This window comes from Meleagris gallopavo, chromosome 7, assembly GCF_905368555.1.
Source record: "Meleagris gallopavo chromosome 7, MGAL_WU_HG_1.1, whole genome shotgun sequence".
Taxonomy (NCBI): domain Eukaryota; kingdom Metazoa; phylum Chordata; class Aves; order Galliformes; family Phasianidae; genus Meleagris; species Meleagris gallopavo.
Window position 1 is genome coordinate 19,606,393 of NC_139410.1, and position 23,345 is coordinate 19,629,737.

Consider the following 23,345-nt stretch of genomic DNA (forward strand, 5'->3'; position numbering starts at 1 on the left):
TTCTGAAGAAATTTTATTTCCTAGACGGTGAGAATGGGAATTCAACACTATTGGCCAAGGAGAGGAACAACCTGAGATAGCTTTACTTCTTTTTATAATACTGAATAATAATGGAATTATATTTGTGACACTGATTTTTGTTTGAAGGGATTTTTGTGTTGATTTTGATTTCCATTAAGCTTATTCTTAAGTACTGGATAAATAGTGTGAACAAATATTTATCAAATGGTGGTTTAGTTTTGAACTGTCTGCTATTTTTTATTCTATGCTAAGTTTTATCCATGTGGAAATGTGGACAGTCCTTTTCTGCTCCCAAGTTAAATGTATGAGTTTGGGTTTGGAAGCGTGGGTGAGCAAGCGTGTCAGTGTAAATTCCAGAATGAAAAGATTAATTAATCGATTAGCAAACATTTTCTTTAACATATAACATCTGTCTGATTGCTGTTGAATTAGATAGGATTGCGAGCTAAGCACAGCGTTCTGCTTTTAATCAGGATAGACATTAATTACATCACTGAAGCGTATCCTCATCTGTGCGCAAAGATATCCTCATGTGGAGGTTAGAAGAGAAGGAAGAAAGTTACGCCCCGCAGAGAATGTCTCCCCGCCGCCCGCGTGGAGGAGCCGGGGCTTCCGCAGCCTCGGGGCGTTGCGGTGCCGCTCTCCGCTGCCGCGCCCCTTCTGGCCGCCGGATGGCGCCCGCGCTCCGCGCACCGCCGCTCCGGGGTGGGCGGCAGCCGGGCTGGTGGTTCGGTGCCCGTGGAGCGGCCGTTGCTGTAGCGCTGTACGTTGCGTGATTCGGGCGCGGTGCTCGGGGAGGTGGCCTGGTAGTCCAGGCGATTAAATTCAGAGGTGCTGTCTCCACCTCGCCTAGGACTGCTGGAGGCAGCTGGGGCCTGCCTTGGATGAGCCGTGTCGTAGCTAGCGGCTCCGAATCCCGCCTCCATTGCCATTCACTGTGCAAGGCAGGCTGTGAAAAAAGAAAGCACCGTTTCCATAGCTGTTTCCTTCTGCAAAGAGAATACTCTTTAACCTGATTTTTTTCTTCTTCTTTTTTTTTTTTTTTTTTTTTCCTTTTCCAGTGAGAATATTGTGAAAGTGAGCAGTTTTCTTGTTGCTTTTTCAACAGACGTCTTCTGAGGTTCCCCTGGGTAGACCAGAGTCCCTTGGCCGGGCACATAACTGCCTTTCTCTTCTCGTTTGTGTTCACTGTCTGCGTTCATGTAGGCAGCTTGTGGGAAGGCTTTTGGTTTCCCCAGATGGGAAATCACACAAAGCATTACCTGTGCAATAGTATGGGGCAAAAGCATTTCCTGCTTTATTTTGCTTCTCTCGCCACCTCTTCCCTTCAGCTGGGTAGCTAGAGAGGGGACTGCTTGAAATTTGTTCTGTTGTGCACTTCAGTATTGAACCTTCTTTCGTGTGCTTTATTTACTTAATGCAGTTAAGAAGGATCTTTGTAGCAGGTGGTTGTTGTGTTGCACACAGTGAAAATGAAGAGAGAGCAGAGAGACAAGGAGAACACTCGAGTCAGCTGGAAGAGAAAAAAATGATCTAATGAAACCAGTGTGCAGCTTCCTCATGGCAACATTTAGTAATTTGATTGTGGGACTGTGTTTTGGGGTGTACTAGATCAGTGTTTCACTTCCTTTATCAAAACGAGTTTAATAAATTGTAAAATATTCTGTAATGTTACACCTTAAAAATAAAAAAAACAACAGCATCTATACCCATCCATTGGGGGTGATGCAGAATGTCTTATTTTTGTACCAAGAAGTAACTCTTGAGGAAATGGTATTTTCTTAAATGTCACAGTGCCAAGCATTCAAGAGTTTTAAATGTCATCCTAGATGAGAGCTTTCTCTGAAAAGAAAAAAAAATGTTCTTTTTATGTAAGGTCTTCAATTCTTTAGTGTCTCTTCCCCCTTTCAATTGAAGAATGTGTTTTGGAATAGAACAGCCTGTCCAAACTTTTAAAATACTCTGCTTAATTTCAGTATTTTGGGGGGGAATTTTTTGTGTTTTCTGAATTGCTGCATGTTTGATTTGCTTCATTTGGTCTTTTTACAAAATGTAAGTTTTGTATAGGATCTTTAAATCATCTTTATGGCCTTAAAGAATAAGTTAAATTCAATGGAGGTTTAACTTTTTTCCACGTGCTATGTAGATCATATGTGTACTTTGTCTTTTGCTAGTAGTGAGCTTGATACTTTTGTATTGAGGTAAAATTTACCTTTATGAGCATACTGTCTCTAAACCTCCTGAAGAAACCCATAGATTTGCAGGCTACAGCAGGCTGCTACTTACCAGGCTTCACAGTGTGGAAGCATGAAGCAGTGACTGATGAAGGAGGAAGCAAGAGAAGATAGTAAAAGGATGCTGTAGTTCAAAGAGATTTTGTTGTGTTTTGTTTTTTTTTTAATTAATTTTCGATATTTCAAATTTGAGGTTTGATTATTTTTTTAGAAGGTTGTACATGCTGCACTTTATGAAAGTCAAACTCTTTTTGACTTTTTTGTTTAGCAAGGACCACTTGCAAAAACTTTGCCTTTATTATTATGTTAATTTCATGTTATGCCTAATTAAGCTTAAACAAACTCAACAACACTAGTTTACCTCCTAGCCTAAGTTTTCTTTCACAATTTTTAAAAAGTTTCGAGCAACAGAGCATCAGAATTCACTTAAAGTGTATCATAAATCTCTTACGGTAATGAAATGAAATCTGGGAAATGTGATCAGAAAATTGCATGAGTTGCATGATTTTTATAATATATTTTAATTGTCTTTTCCCTTTGAAAGTGTGATCAGAATTGGATGTCAAAACTCCATAATTGGCGGGAAGAAATATGTTTTGTTCTTAGATCTACACTGTGAGCAGTCTCATTGCATTACTTGGAGTATGCAGCCCTTAAACTTGCACAGCACATCTACAGGAAGGTTCTTAGGCTATGTCTTCCCTTAAATGCATGTGATACTGCTTTACAATTGAAAAATTCCATCAAGAATATGTGCTGCAGGAGCAGTCTAAAATAGTGAGAATACTGATTCTGACCTCTTATACTTCTCCAATATGCTCATAAAGTACAAACAACTGAATTGTCTTTTCTTCCATTCCCTTTTATCTGCTGCTAAACCAAACTGCACATTTTAGGAGTCATTTAGTAGACTTTAGATGTCTGTTTTGTTTTCCTTTTAGTTTTTCATGGCTTTTACCCTTTGTTTCTTGAATGCTAGTGCTACACCTGCTAAAGTTCTTAAAGTATCCTTGATTTGTGCGAAAGCATTAAAATGCTGAAATGCCCTGTGTGCATCTGCAGTTTTAGAAATGCTTCAAAACATTGCATGGTCCAAGGAAGAAGGCATCTTTTCCATGTTATGGACAGTTTACAATTTATGAATGCTGCATTAGAGGAAGGTGTCAGAATGACATTCTTGATATCCCAAGCAGGGTGGACAGAGATGAGTTGTTGAGATGATGTGCTTCCTGCTGCCCTGGACAGCATGTGGCAGGAGCTGCTTGGATTCTGTTGCATGGAACACGTGGATTGGTTAGAGTAGTGGTATTGACCCTGTGTAAAAGAAAAACAAACCAATGCAAACAAACAAGAAAAACAACCCTAACATGAACTACCTCAGATATTGAAGCTGGGCCCAATTCGGGCCTGGAGCATCTCCCCTATGAAGAAAGGCTAAGTGAACTGGGTCTGTTTAGCCTTGAGAAAAGACGACTGAGAGGGGACCTGATCCAGGTTTATAAATATCTGAGGTGTGGCGGCCATAGCGGTGAGGCCAGTCTCTTTTCAGTGGTATGTGGAGACAGGACGAGGGGAAACGGACATAAGCTGCAGCATAGGAAGTTTCGCACGAATGTGCGTAAGAACTTCTTCACGGTGAGGGTGACGGAGCACTGGAACAGGCTGCCCAGGGGGGTTGTGGAGTCTCCTTCTCTGGAGATATTCAAGTCTTGCCTGGATACCTACCTGTGCGACCTGGTGTAGGGAACCTGCTTTGGCAGGGGGGTTGGTCTCCATGATCTCTAGAGGTCCCTTCCAACCCCTACAATTCTGTGATTCTGTGATTCAGTGGGAATGGAACAATAACTTGGTGTAACATGGACCTAGTTAATGGACTGTATTCAGATTACTTGTTTAATGTTTTGTAACATACGTAATTTTAATTATCTGACCTCTGTGTTTTCACATTTTGCTGTTGTGCTCTTAGGTGCAGATTATGTGCTGGATTAATACCATGATTTTATTTCTTTTTTTTTTTTTTAATAGAAAGAGCTATAGAAGACCATGAATTAGTGATGGAAGTCCAGTCAAACTGGGGGATGGAAGAGGAAAACAAATTTTATTTTAGAAAAAATTATGTCAAATATGAATTTTTTAAAAATCCGGTGGTAAGTCATAACATCTTATATATGAAGTGATGTACTTGCTGTTGCTGCAAAATAGCATTTTCTGTTACGCACCGGTAGGCTGCAAAGCTGTTAGTGTAATGTAAATTTAAAGGAGTGATTCGGAAGGTGTATAAAGAGCATAAGAATATATTGCAGTGTCTGTAGCTGTTGGCCAATAACTTTGTTGCAATTGTAGAATATGTGACTTATTTTTTTGAGGGAGGTGCAAAGTGAGAGACATGAACTTGCTTGAAATTTGCAGACAGACCTATGACAAAAATGAGAATTTTTTGAAGTTGAGTGAAGTTTCCATCATGTGGCAACAAAATATAAAGTATAAAATGAAGCAAAACAAGGAGGGGCATCTGTAGAAAAGATTATTTTATTTTTAAAGTGAAAATTAAATGTTATGGCCCAGCACTGCCCAATGGCAGCTTTTCTGAGCTGCAGCTAAATGGCAACTGACACAAAAGGCCACAAGCAGCCATAACCTATTAGGAGTAAGTGAAAGTGAAGTGAAAGTTAGTGTTTGCTAGGAATGGAAAGGGAGCAGAGACAACTTGTAACTCAAATATGTGGCAAAGGTTAACACTGTTGATTCATTCCTTGCTTGATGGCAAAGGCCACGGAAGCAGTACTGGCATAGAAGGAGAAACTCACCTTCTGGTTACTCACATGCACAGTGTATTTGGACCGCTCCTAATGCTGTCTCTTATACAGCTTGTTTCAGATGTCAAAGAGAGAAATAGCAAACAAGAATGAGGAACTAAAAGGTGAAAAGTTGAAGGGAAGTTAAATTATGTAATTGAAAAGGTAAATGTTGATGCGGCAAAATATAGAAGAGATTTGAGGGTATTTTCTTGTTCCACACGTGTTTCTCTGGACAAATCATGTATTTCCATGTCAAACAGATATCATTATACTAGTGAAAAATTCTAAGTTTGAGTTAGTGTATAGTTAGAGAAGCTTTCAAAGAGTAAATATATGTGTATTGTTTAACCAGTGAACAGAACCTGCTGTGAAGCATGGCAAGCATGCAGCTGTGAATACCTCCAGTAGCTGTGCCTAATGAAAGCATTTGCTATTCCTGTTGAGTTGATCTGAGTGCTGTGGTACCAAGTGTAGCAAGAATGCTTTATTAGAAATGAGTTAATATGAGTGAACCCTAACAGTCGTTCAACTTCCTTATAAATGAAAATTAGTGCACATTGGGTGATCAAGGGAGTGTTAGCTTCAAAACCTCCCAAGCCTTGAGAAAACTCTAGTAACGGTCAGTCTCTTCAGGTTCATACCTGCATGGTTATATTGAACCTCAGCACCCGTAGGTCTGTGCCATAAATTACCACTGGTGCTTCCATTGATAATGAAATTGGCACTTTCTTAATTGTGGACTTTTTAACCTTTCCATATTAGTGTAGTCATATTTCAGTATTCATTCTTATCCATATGATTCCAAATAGACAATTCAAAACAAAACCCGAAAAACATGAAAGGACTTGTTCTCTCTTCACAGGAGTTATAAAATATTTTACTAAGATTCTGGTATAATAAAAACAATAGAAAACAGTGTGTTTTCCAGCATGTTGGTGTGTGTCATCCCTACTTTGTAGCATGTTGAAGCCCCTGGCAAGTCTTCCTTGTCAACAGCAGTAGAAATTACTACTAGAAGAACACTAAAGGCTAGGTACTGCAATATGACTTGCACTGCTGTGTGAAACCCTCTTGCTTTTTCTCATATTTCTAAGTTACTCAGCAAAGAATACATAGTCTGTCACAAATTTAGGAAGGATACTGAAGTAAGCTTTTTTTTTTATTTTTTTACATCCATAAGAGAAACAAAGTTTAATATTGATTTTTGACAGAACTGTGATACAAATTATTGTCATTGCAGAGTTTTTTTCCTGATCATATGATATCTTTTTCAAGTGAGACCAATGCAGCTGTAAAACACTCTGGGATATTACAGGTATGTAACATTTAGAGGACATGAACCATTATATTTTGGAATTCACAGTTGTCTATATTTGGTGAGCATATCTCTTTGTCACTGTAAGATCTGTTGGTAGCTTTTGTGGAACTCAAAACATGGCTAATGACTTATTTTCCTTATGAAATATGGAGTATCTCTTCCAGACAGTTATTATATAACTATACTTGGAAACTGGCACCCTCTTTCAGAATCAAATAGCATAAAAATGGCTAAAATGCGGTAAAGAAAAATGATTAGTACCTGTGTTGAGTTTTTCAGGTAAAGCAGTTTTCTTGGAAGATTGTAGTCCTGAAATAATTATCACATACAGCAGCACAACACTAGAATACTGAGGAGTTGGTAATATGATACAAATAGATACAAAAAAGAGTTAAATGGTTGAACTTAATGAGTAGAAATTTTAGACTGACTAGTATGATTTGTTAGCTTGAAGGCTACTGTAACCTTACAAAAAAAAATGGTAGGTCACTCAGTGTTAGTCATCTTTTAAGTGGACACAAGATTTTAATTTACAGTGGGAATAATTTCACAGAATGACCATATCAGGGATCATCATCTTACTTCTGAAAGAGGGGAAAAATGAGTAATAAAGGTGGAAACATACACATCACTCTTGTTTGCTTGTCACTAGGAAATTTAATTAATAGAAGAACTTTCACTGGTCTTAAGACAACAACTCTGTGTGTGAGTTTTGGGGATAAAGAATGATTGGAAAGGCAACATAAGAAGAGATATTTTAAGGTAGAACTAAAAGTAATATGGAAATAAAAAGATATTTTTTGTGCATCTATACAATACATTCTACCAGTAAATGAAAAACATTTAAGAACTAAATTTCAAAGCATTCATCTATACTGAATAGTTATATCCTTATACATATATTTGCTAATATATATCTATTTGCTAGCATTCTCTTATTTATGTATTAATATATGCATATGTATATTTAATACAAAATATTTTATATTTATATGTGTTCTATATACTAATATATAAAAAAGAGGATGCTAACAAATAGATAATGCCCAAATGTAGTTTAAAAAGTTCCACATAAAATGTAATTGATGCATACTGTTACTTAAATCATTTTTATGAACTTAAATAAAATTTTTATAACATCAAAAGATGCTGCATATCTGATAAAAATTGATTCACTTTTCCTGTTTACACAGCAAATAGATTATGTAGTTTAATGCAAGCATTTAATTTAGTCATCGAATCTTGTCCCCTTTATTGTGAGAATTTTTATTTTATTTTTTTGCTTGCAAACAATCTCATATTTGAGTATTTTAAGATGAAACTGTTTGCCATTTATACCCTTGCACAGAACTTCTTTCAGCCCTCAGAACAGAACATATGTGATACATGGAAAATGTGCAAGGCTTGTAGATCAGATTGAGAATTGTTCTAAATATATATATCCATATATATATCCAATTCTGTGAAGTTTGACAAATTTTTTGTGATCCCTCATCTGTTGCTATTGTATGTTGTATTGCGTGTTTAATTGCATTTGGGCTAACAAAACTTAGTAGACATAAATACCTACTCAGATTTGTAGCTGCCATGCTTGTTTCAGCAGAAGCTCTTCAGTTGATAGTTTACAGTGGGTTGCTATTTCCTTGGAAACTTTCATTAAGACAGGTTAACAGTCTTGCATTATTATTTGTGATGTCCTTGGTCAGGTACCAAGAGAGACATTAATCTTAACAAATCAGTGCTTACAAATGATTAAAAAATCACTTCTGATACTTTTATAGCTTTTTGTGGATTGACCTGTAAGCAAGTAAAATGTTTTTCAAGTATGATTTTCTTGACTTTCATTGAAAGCAAAAGTGGAAGTATTTTTGTCTCATGACTTTAAATCAGAACATCTGAATGGCATTTAAAAAAAAAAAAGAAAAGCAAAATGTATACCTGCCTCCTCTCTGTTTAGCATGTGCTAAATAAAATCACTAGTTCTGAAGTACGCCAAATATCTATGTGTAACAAGATGGGGTTTTAATCTTGGCTATAAAGATCTTTAGCCTTAAAAAGTAAAGAAGTATGTGATTATATTGCTTAGAGTGGGACTGTTGCATATGCACGTGTCTAGTTGTAGTCACTTGGGGTTATTTGGAATACACATTAAGTTATTTTTGCATGTAGGATGCCTTAAAATAAAAATCAGAGCAATATTTAGATTTTAATCAGAGGCTTCAATGACAATGAAATATTCTATTATTTTTATATGTTGATATTTTTTGTTTTGTGTGAGAATTAGTAACTCTCGTAGGTGGGCAACAAATTCATTCACTTGGTTTAATTAGATATGAAACTTGTTGCGTGTAATTTTAAATAGGACTTGTGGCTTGTTTAAAATGTGGTCTGCTTCTTGGAGCAGCTCTTGGATGTGCACTAATATATGCATTAGATCCTTTCTGATTCTTACTCAAGACAGCATTCCTAATGAATAGACAGCAAAACATAGGCAGTGTTGACAGGACTGAGTTCTTCATTGTTAGCTGAAATCCTAACCCCACTGAAGTAAATAATTTTTTTCTTTAAAATTATTTTATGGGACCAAAATTTTACATTTCTTTTGAGAATAAAATTTCTCCAATTTTGTACTTTTAAATATCTTTAATATTTACCAATTTTTGCACTATGCAGGATGTCAGTCACATTTAAATGCAGTGATGACACAACTTCATTATGGAAGTTTGAAGTTACTTGGGCATTTATGCTTTTTTTTTCTCCTTTCACTTTAATAATAGACCTATTCCTTCCTTCTTGATTGTTGAATAGATGTGATTGTTATTCAAGTTCTGTAGCTAGACTTGAAGTTCGGAGTTCAAGACTCATATTGACCAATTTCATGACTTCTTTCTAATAGCTTTTTATGTATAATGTAAGTACATTAGAGAGTTATTGTAGATAGCACCTGTCCAAGCCATCTTCCAAAGCAATGAAAAAAAAACTTTCACATGGTGTAAAATATATTAGAGAAAGTAGCATATATATTTCCTGAACAAATATAAAACTTGAACATTACGTATGGAAAAAATAAATTAAAGACAGAACAGAATTACAAAAGCAAATGCTCAGAATTTTGCGGAAGTTAGAATTACCAATACAGTCTTCCCCTTTTGCCCTTTCCTCTTATTCCCTTCTGTATTTCAATCTCATTCTCCATATTCTTAGTTGTTTTTTTGTCTTTATGGGTTTAAGATTCATTCTTGAATCATAAGATTCAAGATTCAAAAGAAGCATTCTTTTATAAGCCCTTTGCTGCAGCATGTCCCTCTTTTCCTGATCATTTTTGTCTGACTCTGGTACAGTTTTCAGACTGGAATATCTCTGCAATGAATTACAGTCTTTTATCAGTTTCCAGACATATTCTAATCTGCCCATTCCCTTTTGCCATCTTGCACACTAGGCTTTGCTGGCCTTTCTCCCAGTCTAAACCCTCAGAATGACTGAAGTCTAAAGGAGAAAATAATGCACATCAGTATCAGTTCCATACTTAGTGACCCTAACATTTATTAGCATGCTCAGAAGAAAATCCTGTGCCTTCCCAATAGCCTTGGACTCGGTCATGGACAACAGTCATTGCATTTTTGAAGAAATCGGTCATCAAATTAAATCACAATTCACAGAGTCTTAGGAAAATAACAGCTTCTCTATTTAACTCTCAAAATTGTGTGTACCTGCTTGAGAAGCATTGACCTCAGTAAATATTGTTCTCTTCCCCCAGTGCAGCCATTCTTCCATTGAAAAAGTTGAAGGTATTATTATTCAGTGTCCGAAAGCAGACAAACAGGTTGTGTCATTGAGAACATAGCTTTTGATCTTCATTCTCTTCAAGTGACATCTAGTATTTTTTGCATTTTTTGCTACTGCATTCGTTTAAGATAGTGGAGTGTTTTTCCTGTTCCACTGGTTTTCATTCTTTTTGTTTTCTTTTTTCTTTATTTTGTTTTGTTTGTTATTCAGGTTGGTTTTAAGCTTGTTGGTTGTAGAGCAAATCAAATAATAATCCAATCCTTGGTGCTGTCATATATTAGTATCTGAAAGACATGGTGACATTTGATACACCCCACATATCACACTAGATATTTCACTGCATGAGAGTCAGGGTACAAACTTACTTCAGCTTGTTATGTAACCAGTAATTCTTGCCTGCAACATGACATCTTTTAACTCTTCTAACAACTTACCTACATGAAAGACTTCCCAGATTTTTGGCCTATCTTGATTTTCTTTTTCTGCATAAACAGCAATCCATTTCCCTCGTAATAGACTTTAATCTTGTATGTACTTCCATTAAAAAAATCAAAAGACTTTGATTTCTACTGTATTTAGTTTTACATATTTATCAAATATATTCAGTTCTCACTCTGAAATATATTTTCCGCTCTTTTTTTGTGCAGTTAATGGCATTTTCTCTCTCAGTTTTCAACTGTCATAGAAAGAAAGATGGATATAGAATTGCCTTTTTCCTAGCGATATTGCTACCTTTGATAGCACTGATAGCACGGGTACAGAAGTGACTGTTGAAGCTGAGATTTGTATTATTCCTGCACTCTGGCCTGCTGCATAAGAAATGTGTTTTTCCTGATTGTGCTTCTGGTTGGAAGCTCTTATGACTGGAATTGTCGGGAAGATGCTCATGCAGACTGAGAGTAAAGCACTCATTTTCTCTTCTGCAAAGATACTACAACCTAAAGAGATGCTCTTTTGGTTTTACATATATTGACCATCTTAGAATATCCTAAAATTTCAGTTTGAATTTTGTTATGGAGTTAAAGGCTGTTCTGAAAAAGTATGTTGTATTCACCAGTCGATTTGTTAATACATGGCAAACGGGAAAATTAACAGGTTGGAACACTGTGCGGGACCTTCTTGACAGTGTGGATGAAATAGCTTAAACTGTATTTTATATGGCTATGTGAAAGCAGCGCATGTAGATGGATGTACCTAGTTTTTTAATTTACTATTCATATAAATAGCAGTGAAACTCTCATAATGCATTCTCAGTTGTGGGCTAGATATTCTGGATGCTCCTCTGTCACATGCAACCTGCCCTTATTACTGCATTCGTAACAGCTGAATTTAATCAGTTTGGGATGTTCTACATGTACTGACATGCATCTGACTGCAAGGTAGGAAAACAATAAAAATGAAAGTAGCTCTGTTTATTTGAGTTGGAGGCCATTATTCAGTGGTGGAAAAACTTGGTGTACTTCCAAAATCACATTCACTTCGTAATTTTGTTGCAGTTTGGTGCCAGCCAGGCTCTTGCCTGGAAATCTGTTGCTTCATGTCATCAGTTTAGATTTTCTGGAAGTGGCAGCAGATAGGAGGAGTACACAACAAGGAAAGCTGCTGATATCAGCATGAAAGCCCCTTGTTCCTTGAAACTTAGATATTGTTTATGTTGCAACAGGCCAGCTTGGGTCAAAATTCCTTGAAGAGAGTAGTAATAATATGAATTCCTTTCCATACATAAAATTTGAAAAGTTCTAGGTTTGTATGTTTAGGTTAATTTTAATGAATAAAGAGGAACAGAATTGAATATGTTAAATGGAATTAGAATACAGTTAACACTGTTGACAAATTTAGTAGGTGCTTTTGCAGATTGAATAGAACTGTATACTTGGTCTTCACAAGGTGACAGCTGTATTGATCTCTGACGGTGTCTGGCTAAAATGGCTCAGCAGAAATCAGTAAATGTCTTGAGTAGAGACAGTGTATGAATTAGCTCCTCTCAGTGCATCAGTTAACTCCTGTCCATCCATATCATTCTGACTTTCCAAGGATTTGTGAGGGTTCAAACCTGTGGTTCTGGAGGCAAAAGGGCTGATCCCCCTGAGACTTTAAACCCCTCCTGTCTTACTCCTGATGCAGATTTTTTCAGCCAAAAACTCTCCACCACATGACCTTGAATGCAGGCAGTAAATACCTGGTGTGACTCTTGGTACAACTAAAGCACCCGCTTTAGCATCACACATGTTCCAGAGACCTTATGTTTCCTCCCCTTTTGAAAACAGTAGTATCCTCCAGACGTGTGTGGATTTGTGATATAGATATTTTGTTTGCTGAATTAATTTTAATTTACATCAGTTCCCTTTTCTGGTCTATAACAGGCAGGGGAGGGTGAGGAGAGCTGTCATATTTTTTCCTTCTGTTGGTAGCGTTGATTTGCAGTTTTATAAAAATAGGGTCTGAGATATGGGATCAGAACTTCTTACACTGGTTTTTGTTGCTGAAGTTAACATATTGTGTAACTAATGTTCTCATTTCAAACCATATGTTCAATATAAATATGTAGCTTGGCTTTCATACCTTGGAATTATGTAATAGCCTGAGTGCCTTAAATGAGAGGTACTCTTAATGAGATAAGATCCAATAACTGAATTACTGTGATGTAATAGTGGCTTCAGTGATATATTCCTCTTAGTCTTGTCTGAATATGTTAATGAAATAGCAAGAACGACTTCAGATAAAAAGAGAAATGCATGGCTGATATTTTCTTTCAGATGTTCCTAAGCTCCAGCACGTATCCTGAGATTCATGGTTATTTACATGCAAAAGAGCAGGGAAAAAAATCATGGAAAAAATTATACTTTGTTTTGAGAAGATCTGGCCTTTATTTTTCCACTAAAGGTACATCTAAGGTAAGGCAAGGAAAAAACAGCAGAGGAAAGAAATCTCAATTTAGAGCACATGTATATATATTTGTCATTTAATTCAGTATTAATTCAAATTTAAATTTTAACTTAATGTGATTAAAAAGCAAACCATTTTATATTTAATCTATTGTAATTGGAAAGAGAGATTGAGATACAGAATTGGAAAAGCTTTGTATCAGGAAAACGTAGCTTCTTTTTTTCTATTGAATTTATTTTGTTTTCCAATCAGTGAACAGAGCATCGTTTTATAATAGTTAAAATTCTGGACTGTAAGTAGATGCTCTGAAAGATGAGCACAATACTTCAATGTGTAAATTAAACAAAAACCTATGTTTAAAAGGATTTTAAGGGAAGATTTTTAGAGTCCTCAAATTTTTTTTATCATTGTTCAGTTTTCATTTGCTAGTTCAAACTTTTGATGGCAGAAATTAAGCCTGATTATATCAAACAGGATGAGAGACACTTTTAATGTAGACCACTTAAAATACATGCTTTTCACCATTCTGAATTTTCTGTGTTATCCACCAGAGAGTATTAATTGAGCTACTTTTGCATCCTTCAACGTCTTTTTCATTCTTCTTTTTTTTTTTTTTTTGCTTGACTTAATTACACTTATCTTGGATGATGGAGGTAATAGCTACAACTAATACTGAACAGTAATTATTACAGTGTGCTGTTTCTTAAATTCTGAAAGTAGATTTTATTTTGTTGCTTGAAATGAATACTGCTCTCAAAATTTCCAACTTCTACTCCTCTTGTGACTTGAATCTAGTAAATGTTTTCCCAGAAATCTAATAACTTTCATACTTTGTGTTTTCTTTCTCTCTGGAAGAATGAACTCTTTGACTAGTTTAAGATATTCGTTATCTGCATTAGGAAGTGAATTTTGAGTTGCCTCTTTCTAGACAGTGTCACAGTTAAAACTGAGATATAAGACCTTATTTTGAAACAAGATAACTACTATACTATTCTGAGTTTCTTATCTGGAGAGGCTAGATAAAAATAGTCTAACTGTATTACATTGCTCTTCTTTATAGGAGCCAAGGCATCTGCAGTTTTTCTGTGAATTCAGCAATAGTGATATATACATGTTTTTGACAGGCAAAAAGATTTCTGGAGCACCAACAAGCTATGGATTCTGCTTTAAGGTACAAGCTTATCATTCTGATACATATTAAAGCAAGCCACAGTTTTTCAGTAAGCTTAAGTTTCTTTAAGGCTTTTGAAAACAATGTTCAGCTGTCTATTATAAAATAGGAGAATTAGTGGCTTTTATTTCAACAGGTATTATCTTCAAGATATGCATTAATGCTAAAAAAAAAATGTGCTGTGGCCTTCTAGCCTAACAAATCAGGAGGAACCAGAGACCTGAAACAACTCTGTGCGGATGATGAACAAAGTAGGACCTGTTGGATGACAGCAATAAGGTTGTTTAAGGTAACTTTTCTGTGTGGAGTTAACTTCTTTCCTAAGTTTACTATTTGAAATTTTGATACTGTTAAGTAGAGAAATAACATACGTTCCTATGCAAAAGCAGTATCAATTTTGTACAACAAAAGCTGAACTTTCATCTCAACAGACAGACTAAATTACTGGAATCACTGTAAGGGAGGGAATGATATCACTTGTAACCTGGCTGAATTTAGAGACACTTGGTAATGGCAAACAAAACTAGAAGAATACATGAGGTGTTTTAAAAATGTGTTTGTTGTGGAAAAAATAGGCATAGGTCAGTTGGTGTATTAAATAGCAGAATTTCGTGTAGAATGTACGTTTTAAAAAACTAAAGCAAAAACAATATTGTGTTTTTCGTTATCTTTACAGCATTTGTCCCTATTTTATAATGATAAAAAATCATGGAATCATAGCATTGCCTTTTACATATGGAAGAAAGTTTACTCGGTTTATGGTTTAAAATGCTAACCATATTATTTTCTGTTTTTAGTATGGCGTGCAGCTGTATCAGAATTTCACGCAACCATATCAAGGTAGAAGTGGCTGCAGCCCTTTGAGTATGACACCTATGGTATGTCCCACATAGCTCCATGAGTAAATACATTGTTTCTGTAATGATGCTATTTTAAAGTGACTTTTGTCAGTAACACTACTGACCTAATCCTGCAAATTTTAAATGTGTTTTGCATGTGTGAAATCTTTAGGGACATCAGGGTAGATGAGAGAACTAATTAATTAATTTACTTATTTGATACAAGTTGGACAGTTCAGACCAGTTAGCAGGCTTTTCTCTTTTGTCAAATATTCAGTATTTGGGGAGTTTATTGGATTATTATCACTATCAAAGAGGATTTTAAAAAAGTAGCAGAACTATAAATGCATTAAAAACAAATCAAGTGTTGAAGGTTACACATATTGTAAATGATGAATAAAAAACCTTTAGAAACTCTTTTTCAGTATACGGTAATGCTTCTTTCTGTCTTTTTTTTTTTTTTTCCCCCAAGTGGTTATTTATTTAAAATGGATTTAATCTGATGTAATACTGCCTGGAGCTCAGAGGAGCACCGTAATTTGGCAAAACTGGATTTTGGAGGAATAGCAGTCTGTAGACTGATGATCTATCTGTCTCCCCAGCCAGATAATTTGGGATCAGATTGTCCTTTTAAAACCTTATCTTACTTATCCCAGTCACTTCATTTCCTTTTTTTTTTTTTTTTTTTTTGAGTGATGTATAGCACTTTGTGTTTCGTATTGCTTAAATTGTGTAAAAATTGCTTGTTGCCACGATCCATTATAGTGATTTTTTTTTTAAGCTTTTAATGTAGTTCTTGCTGTTAAAACACCTAAGATGTATATTTGCTTTTATGAGGATTCACAAAAATGCTGTTTTCTGATATTGCTGATAAGCATGGCTGCAAAATTACACTTAGTATACTGACTGTATTTATACTGTCTGTTACAAAAAGCTAATGATAGCCAGCTGCTACTTTCATAATGGCTCTGGAAGCCATTATTGATTGTGTCTCCTCTTGCACAGCCACATGCAATATAGCTTATGTAGATTCTAATGCCAAATATATAAAGGGGAGCAAGCATGGTACAGTTTTTATACTTGACTATAATTTGTGAATTAAAGAGAAAATTTGATAAACTCAAGAATTAAATGATCAAGCTGATGAACATGTTTCATAAAGGAAGTATTTTCAGGTTTCACAGTCCTGATTAATTTGTAGCCATGCCAGCAGCAAGAAGTTCCCTCTTCTCTCTTAGGGTCAGGCAATCTCTTATTTTGCCCTGTTATTTTACTTTTGCCAAGTTCCTTACATGTCTTCGACAACTTAATAATAGTTACTTAACACATACAAGTAGAATTTATGTTAAAAGTATGTATTCATCATCTATCCCAGTACTGCAAATAAGATGATTTGTCCTGCCAGACTGAAATTTAGTTTTGTGGCAGCGTATAGGGGTGTACCTGGGGTACAATGAGTTTTGCTGTTGTGGGAAACATTGCAGATATTTGAAATGCTGTTTATAAAACACAACATTTACTCAGAAGCTCTGTCTTAAAACATGGATCATTAATTAAAATAATAAAACAGAGAAACAAACTAAATCTATTTTTCTCTTTTGCAGAGAAGTATTTCTGAAAATTCTTTAGTTGCAATGGATTTCTCAGGACACAGAAGTAGAATTATAGAAAATCCAACAGAAGCACTTTCAGTTGCAGTTGAGGAAGGATTAGCCTGGCGGGTATAAACATCTTTGTTTTATCAGAATAGTGTTTCTGATTTTAATTTACTTTTTTAAGAAGAAAGTATTGAAATCATTTTTAATTCTCTCTCACACAGAGAAGAGGGTGCCTACGGCTCAACTCACATTGTAGTCCTATTGCCATATCTAACATGGGTATGTTTGAGTTATTTCATTACCGAAAAAATGCAGTAGTTGTTTCAATAAAGACAACATATATTTTTAAAATATCTTTATTTCTACAGCTATTCACAGAACTCAGTCATGGTTTCATCATAAAATCTCTAGAGATGAAGCTCAGAGACTTATTTTACAGCATGGGCTTGTAGATGGGTAAGCTAATTCTTTAAATAACTCTTCTGAGACATATTTCTAGCCAACAATTCTACTTTTTATTGTAGAAGGGAGATGGAGGAAGAAAGATTTTGCACTTACCTAATAGAAATAAAAATTCTTTTATATAGGGCTATCTGGGGATCAGTTGGTTTCTATTTTATGTCTTTTGGAAGCATTAAAGTGGTGATCTAACACTTCAGTTCTGTCACTGACAGATTACTTGTGTTCTCTTAGAGCCAAGCATCTGAGCTGTGTATTTGGACAGTATTCTCTGTGACCTATCAACTTTGGCACTGGTGTCTTTTATATCTCTTATTAGTGATGAAAGAGTGAAGGAAACTCAGAAAACTGCCTAACGTTATTCCAAAATGAACTATGTAGGGATGACCATTGGAAAAAAGTGTGCCTTTACTTGTAAAATGAGTAAAAATCCTGCTATCCCATAATGGTTAACAATAAATATTAGGGTAAGACTAATCACTTCTATTTTTCTCTCACTTAAATATTCATTCAGAGAAAAATGGCAGAATATATATTTCATTATCAAATCCTGATATTTTTCGTTTCTGTATATTTATTCCTACTCCTGTATAAATTTTACACTCCCATGTAAAATTGGGCCTCATTCATTCAGTGAGTGATTCTATGAAACATTCTTGGAGCTATTTGCAGATAAGCACTGTGATTTTGGTGAGAATGATAATCCTGAGTGGTCTATTTAGAACTGGTTATAACATAGTGGTATGAGCAATCATAAACTGGCGTACATACTCATGAACTACAATGAAGACATAAATGCACTGCAGCGTGTGCTGGAGAAAAAGTATTCAAGTTGAACCTTTTAAGGTGCTTAAAAGATAAAACTGATTCTAAGCAGAGATCTCCTATGTATATGACATATACCATATATACTAACAAATACACTGTTTATGTGGCTAAGAGAAGGTGAAAGGACTACTGTAGAAAGAAATAAAATTTCAGTAGTTGAAATAAATAAATGACAGTTACAGAGTGCAAAAATCATATTCCATTATAGCATACCTTAATTTTTTTGGACCTACTCCTCAGATGTAGAAGAAACATTCCTTAAGGCATTTATTTAGCTGCATTGCAGATTTTGAACTTCACCCTTTTAAATTCAAAGTCTTTTCAGTGATAAGTGGTTGACAGGATTGCAAACTGATCACCCCTCAATAGATGAGTGGGATAATAGCATTTCCAAAAGGCCCACAACAAAATGCAGTTGGTTATTCAGAAAATTCCTTTTATATTTTTGAGAATGCTTTTGGAGTCATCCAGCACATCTAAAAAGCTCCCCCTCCAACCAATATTTCTAAGATTATGTGAACTACAGCGCTTTCTTCATAAATAAAGTGATCTTATTAAAAGGTTCTTCAACTAAAGTGGTTAGTTTTGATAGAGTTAGGAAAGAATAAAGACCTTTTTATGTGAAGGGGAAAAACATTGCACATCTTTCCTATTCCAACAACAAAATGATAGCAAAAATCCTAAACCACCTGCATTTTTTCATACGATTTGTGATTACTTTGCAAATTGTTTGATGTGAATCATGGTGTTTTCATATAGAGAACTCAATTTGGATATTTGGAAAATGGCACATGCTTCTCATTTCTTTTTTTTCTGAATTAAAAACAAGGCCAGTTCTTAGTGACAAATACATAGAAGACTGAAATTATGCTTTGTAAAAATAAATAAATAAGTTGATGTCCTGGAAAGGGGTGAAAAGCCACTAGATGGTGAGAAAGAGCTTATTAGGAGAGCCTGAATATATTGAGAAATATTAATCCTTATCTTACTGTTGTATGGTGAGTTGGCAATTATCCCTCTTTCATAATTGAATTAGTATCAGTGTTCTGAATTAGTTTGAATTTGATAGAAATGTTAATCATTATGGACTCAAAATTCCCTAATTTCAGATGTTTTCTTACGTTTGTTGTAAAAATAGAACTCATAAAATATTTAGAATTAAAATAGTAGTACTCAGTAATTTGGATGCAAGTTGTTATCCTGTGAAAGTTTACTGAAAGTTTTTGCTGTCATCTTTTTTCTCCTGAAATCCCTCCTTTTCATACAGTTGTTGTGCTCCCATTTCTGATACATGGTTGGGAAAAAGTGGGTGGCTAGCGCTCATTTGTTTGACATCTGCAGGTCTGCATTGCCTGTTTCTTTTGCCTCCTGAAAAATGAGAAAGCTTGCCAATGACTGTCCCTTCATTTCTCTTCTTTGGTACACTTGTTAGCTATACCCACTCCACACGTGCATAGTACAGGCAGTTCAAACTCTTTGCTACAAAGCTGTGAACCAGGTATTTCCCTCTGCCCACCAAACTGTTCTTCTCTACTGATAGTGCAAACTCTACAGTCCAATGAAATTATATTCATCCTTTATTTGCACCAGGTTATGGCAAAACTACGTATACAGTCTGTCTGAAATCAAATAACTAGTTGCAGTGACACTGTTGGCCATTGAGAGTGTTGTGATTTCAACAGTGGTGCTATAAAATAGATTGTGAATTGGGAATTTTGACAGTGTACAGATGTGAGTGTGCATTTATGAGTATGGGTAAGGTGAAAATCATTTTAGTATGTCTTGCATTACCTTTTCCATAGATTTCCTGTTGAATAGTAACCTTTCAAATTTTCCTTTTAAAGTTTGAGATTTAGGTAACTGTCAGAGTCCAAGGAAAGATTTTGTTCAAAGCTCAAACTTTGGGGGCGTTTTTCTGTCTGAAGAGATGCACTGTAATTCTATGTAGTGTAAAAACAAATGCCTGCAATGTCATTCATGCATATTATTCATGCACATAATATTCAAGGTGAAAAAGAATGTAAGAAGTATTTTCAGTGACACTTTTACAAAGGAATACTGATTAAAAGCATGATTTTTGTAATTAAGATTATTTCTGCTTCTCACAGTGCTTACTGTTTCAAAACTACAATTTTAGAGGATGTTTACCAAGGCTTCAGAGTAATCTTAATCTGAAAATTTTCAATCTTTTTTAGGGTATTCTTGGTACGTGATAGCCAAAGTAATCCCAGAACATTTGTATTGTCATTGAGTCATGGATTAAAAATAAAGCATTTTCAAATTGTACCAGTAAGTAAAATTTTCAGTTTTCATTTACAATTATAAACCAATACAATCAAATAATTGTGGTATCTTTTTTTTTTTTTTTCCATTTTTCTGCTTTAAAGGAGATATTGAATATACTAAACATAACAGCTGTATCACCTGAATCATAAATATTCTAGAGTTGAAAATTTATGACCTTTGCAGTTGATTTGTTATAAATCTTGACTATTTTTATGTAATCCTACATTTTGGTTTACCTAATAAATATCTTGGAAAAATGCACAAATCTATTTGAGCTGTAATAGAAGCAACTGTGATTGCATGAAGACTGTATTTTAATAAAGATCATAATGGCTTTTCTTTTCAGTCATTCATTTAGGTAGATTCCTTTGGCCTATATCTGTATTGCTGCCTCATCTGTTTAAATATTTTATTATTACTAAGCATTTTTTTTAATCCCCTCTTTTCATGATTCATGTTACACAATGTAGTATAATTATGTCCAGGTACTCTTAGGGAGGACAATTTTAACAAAAAAAAAGTTGCTTACTTAGTCCAGTTACTTATAAGTAAGCTGAAATTTCTTCAGTTAAAGTCATGATATCCAGTTCTGTCTGAATGGACAGTCTTCCCCATCCTTTCCACTTCCTCTAGAGGAAGTTTATAGAGGAGGTTTCTTTTTTTTTTCTTTTCAGACTGCTTCTGTTAGGATGAGAGGCCTTTTAACGTTATCTATTTTAGCCACAGATGCTTGACATAATTGAAAATACTTGCAGCTTTCTTCTATCTTGGCAAGAGCCTTTCTTCCAGACCAAATAACATTCTAGCTTACATATTTCCTCCTACCAAACTGAACTAATTTCTGGAAGATTCTGCTTTTTCTCAGTGGAAATCAGTGTAGTGTTTTGTGTTGTTTTCTCTTTTTTTTTCTCCTGATCTGGTGATTAAATATGATCATTCAGAAAATTTCTGTATGCCTTTCCTAGGGATACCTGGTATACACCCCCTGCCCCAAAACAAGAAATCCTGTAAAATAAGATTGAAGCATTATTTGAAAGAGAAAAGGAGGGAACCAATATCTGGTAAAATGTAGTTGATTGGGATTTTTGTTGTGTTAATTACAAATAGTGCAAGAACCCTTCTTCCAAAAGTGATATCTATATCCTGGTTCCTGTGTGAGCATCAGCATATACTCAGTGATCATGTTTAAGGTCTCTGTTTCTATGGACTGTGATTGCTTCTAGTATTTACTTTAGGATAACTGTTGTGTGGTTTAGAAACCCTTCTGAACTCTGTACAAATACTATATGACTCTACTTCATTGAGATGTCATTTAACTCTTAAATTCAAGATACCATTTTTCTTATCAGGAAACAGATATTCTTTTCTCGAAGAGCAGATGTGGCAGAAAGCTACCAAAAACAGCAGTCTCTAAATGTTTTTTTTTCCTTAGATTTTAGCTTACTTAAGATTAAAAATATTCTGGATAGGACATACATCCCGTAAATTCCAGTTTTCCCTCCATTAACACCTACATCATACTAACATTAGTAATGTGCAACAAGTATTGCAGGAGGGTAGCAGGGAATTGATTGTAAATAGTTCAAAATGAATTTTTTGGGGAAATGTTTGGAATCCAATACTGTGAGAGTATTTGGTATCTTCAGTGTATTCCTCAGTCCTAATACTCCAAGATGATAGAAATTCATTTCAGTTTAGTTCAACCTGAAATGAACTGTTCTGTAGTCCATGTGGAGGAAGATTTGTAGCTATTTTTCTAGGAGTGTCCTTTTCTAATAAATACTCTCTCACTCCAGCCTTCCTAACTTGCAGAAAATGTTAGGTTTCTGGGCAATATAAATTCAGTATGAGCTTTTATTTTGAAAAAATGCTGATTGCTTTCTTCAGAGATTTAGAAATGTCTGTAATTAACTTCAGGTTTGGCATATAATTTGGAGGAGGGAAAAAAAGCCTAAAAATGATGTCCTGGACAACACACATCTGAAATGTCAACTCTTCCTTGTCTTCAGTGTGTTGGCAGAAAAATTCCATGCTTAAGGGAAGTTCAGTGTACGATAATCCATTTTATGGTTTTGCCTGGAACACAGGAATTTATATATATGCGCACACTGATAATTTCTTAACTAACAGAGTCTGAACTAAATTGATCAAAGTTTGAGAATAAAGAAATTGCAAACTACTTCCAGATTTGGTAGAAAGGAGTAGAATAATCAGGAATCACAAAACAGCTCAACAGCTGCTTCAAATGAGAAATCGTAGTTACAGGTAAGAGATAAGTACATTTTCTCCCACTGTTCTCAAGTAGGATAGTTGCATCTTCCTGTAGTACAGCAAATATTGCTCTGCACTAGCTGTAGTTCAGAAAGCTCAGTTCATTACTCTCTCAATACTTTCTCTTTTAAAAATCTTTTTTTACTCTGTTCCTTATTTACATTAATGCTAATTAGTCACTATTGCACTGAAGCTTCTTGATATTAGATATGTCAGCTTATGAGGAAACATTGAGAAAATATATCACAGAATCACAGAATGGCCTTGGTTGGAAGAGACCTCAAGGATCATGAATCTCCAACACTCTGCCACAGGCAGGACCGCCAACCTCCACAATTATATTTATACATTCAGCAGTACAATGCAAATTTTGCAAGAGCTTATGTTCATAACCTGATATAGGGAAAAACAGATTATAAACATTGAAGATTTTGAATGTCAATAGTATTCTTTCAAGCTATCTTTTGCAGTTTCTTTTGTCTTTCCTACACTTGTTCTAGCATGTACTTTTTGAGCAGTAGCAGTACTTTCTCTTCAGATAGAACATGTTACTCCATCAAGCATGTTATTTTTTGATAGATAATTTCTTGTATAGCAAGTTTCAACCAGTAGATCAATGCACTAGTGTGTAGCCACATTGCACCTTAGAAAATAAGTGATACAGGAGATAGAAGTTATATGGAATACTGAATGGAGATAAGGTTGAAAAGTATTAGTAAGTTGAAACTTGGTTTTTGTTGTCACTCTTTAAAAGCTGTGTGCATATTAACTCTAAGTATCTCTCCAAAGCAAAGGCATAAAATAATATCAATGCAAAAAGTGTATTCTGATGCTTATTAAACTATTCTTT

At 35.0% G+C, this 23,345-nt stretch overlaps 1 protein-coding gene across 4 annotated transcripts in view; it reads left to right on the forward strand.

The window, feature by feature from the left end:
• The window catches only part of GRB14 (growth factor receptor bound protein 14), a 69,549-nt gene that overhangs the window by 42,099 nt on the left and 4,105 nt on the right, over positions 1 to 23,345 (forward strand). For 3 of the 4 annotated variants that reach the window (XM_085227989.1, XM_085227991.1, XM_085227992.1), the window contains 10 exons: positions 4,281 to 4,402; positions 6,294 to 6,368; positions 12,914 to 13,051; positions 14,104 to 14,214; positions 14,408 to 14,503; positions 15,012 to 15,092; positions 16,658 to 16,774; positions 16,873 to 16,930; positions 17,020 to 17,107; positions 20,134 to 20,227. In XM_085227989.1, coding sequence (XP_085084115.1) covers positions 4,281 to 4,402; positions 6,294 to 6,368; positions 12,914 to 13,051; positions 14,104 to 14,214; positions 14,408 to 14,503; positions 15,012 to 15,092; positions 16,658 to 16,774; positions 16,873 to 16,930; positions 17,020 to 17,107; positions 20,134 to 20,227 — 980 coding nt within the window. The remainder of the gene's footprint in view (positions 1 to 4,280; positions 4,403 to 6,293; positions 6,369 to 12,913; positions 13,052 to 14,103; positions 14,215 to 14,407; positions 14,504 to 15,011; positions 15,093 to 16,657; positions 16,775 to 16,872; positions 16,931 to 17,019; positions 17,108 to 20,133; positions 20,228 to 23,345) is intronic. The other variant, XM_085227990.1, reaches the window with a different exon arrangement.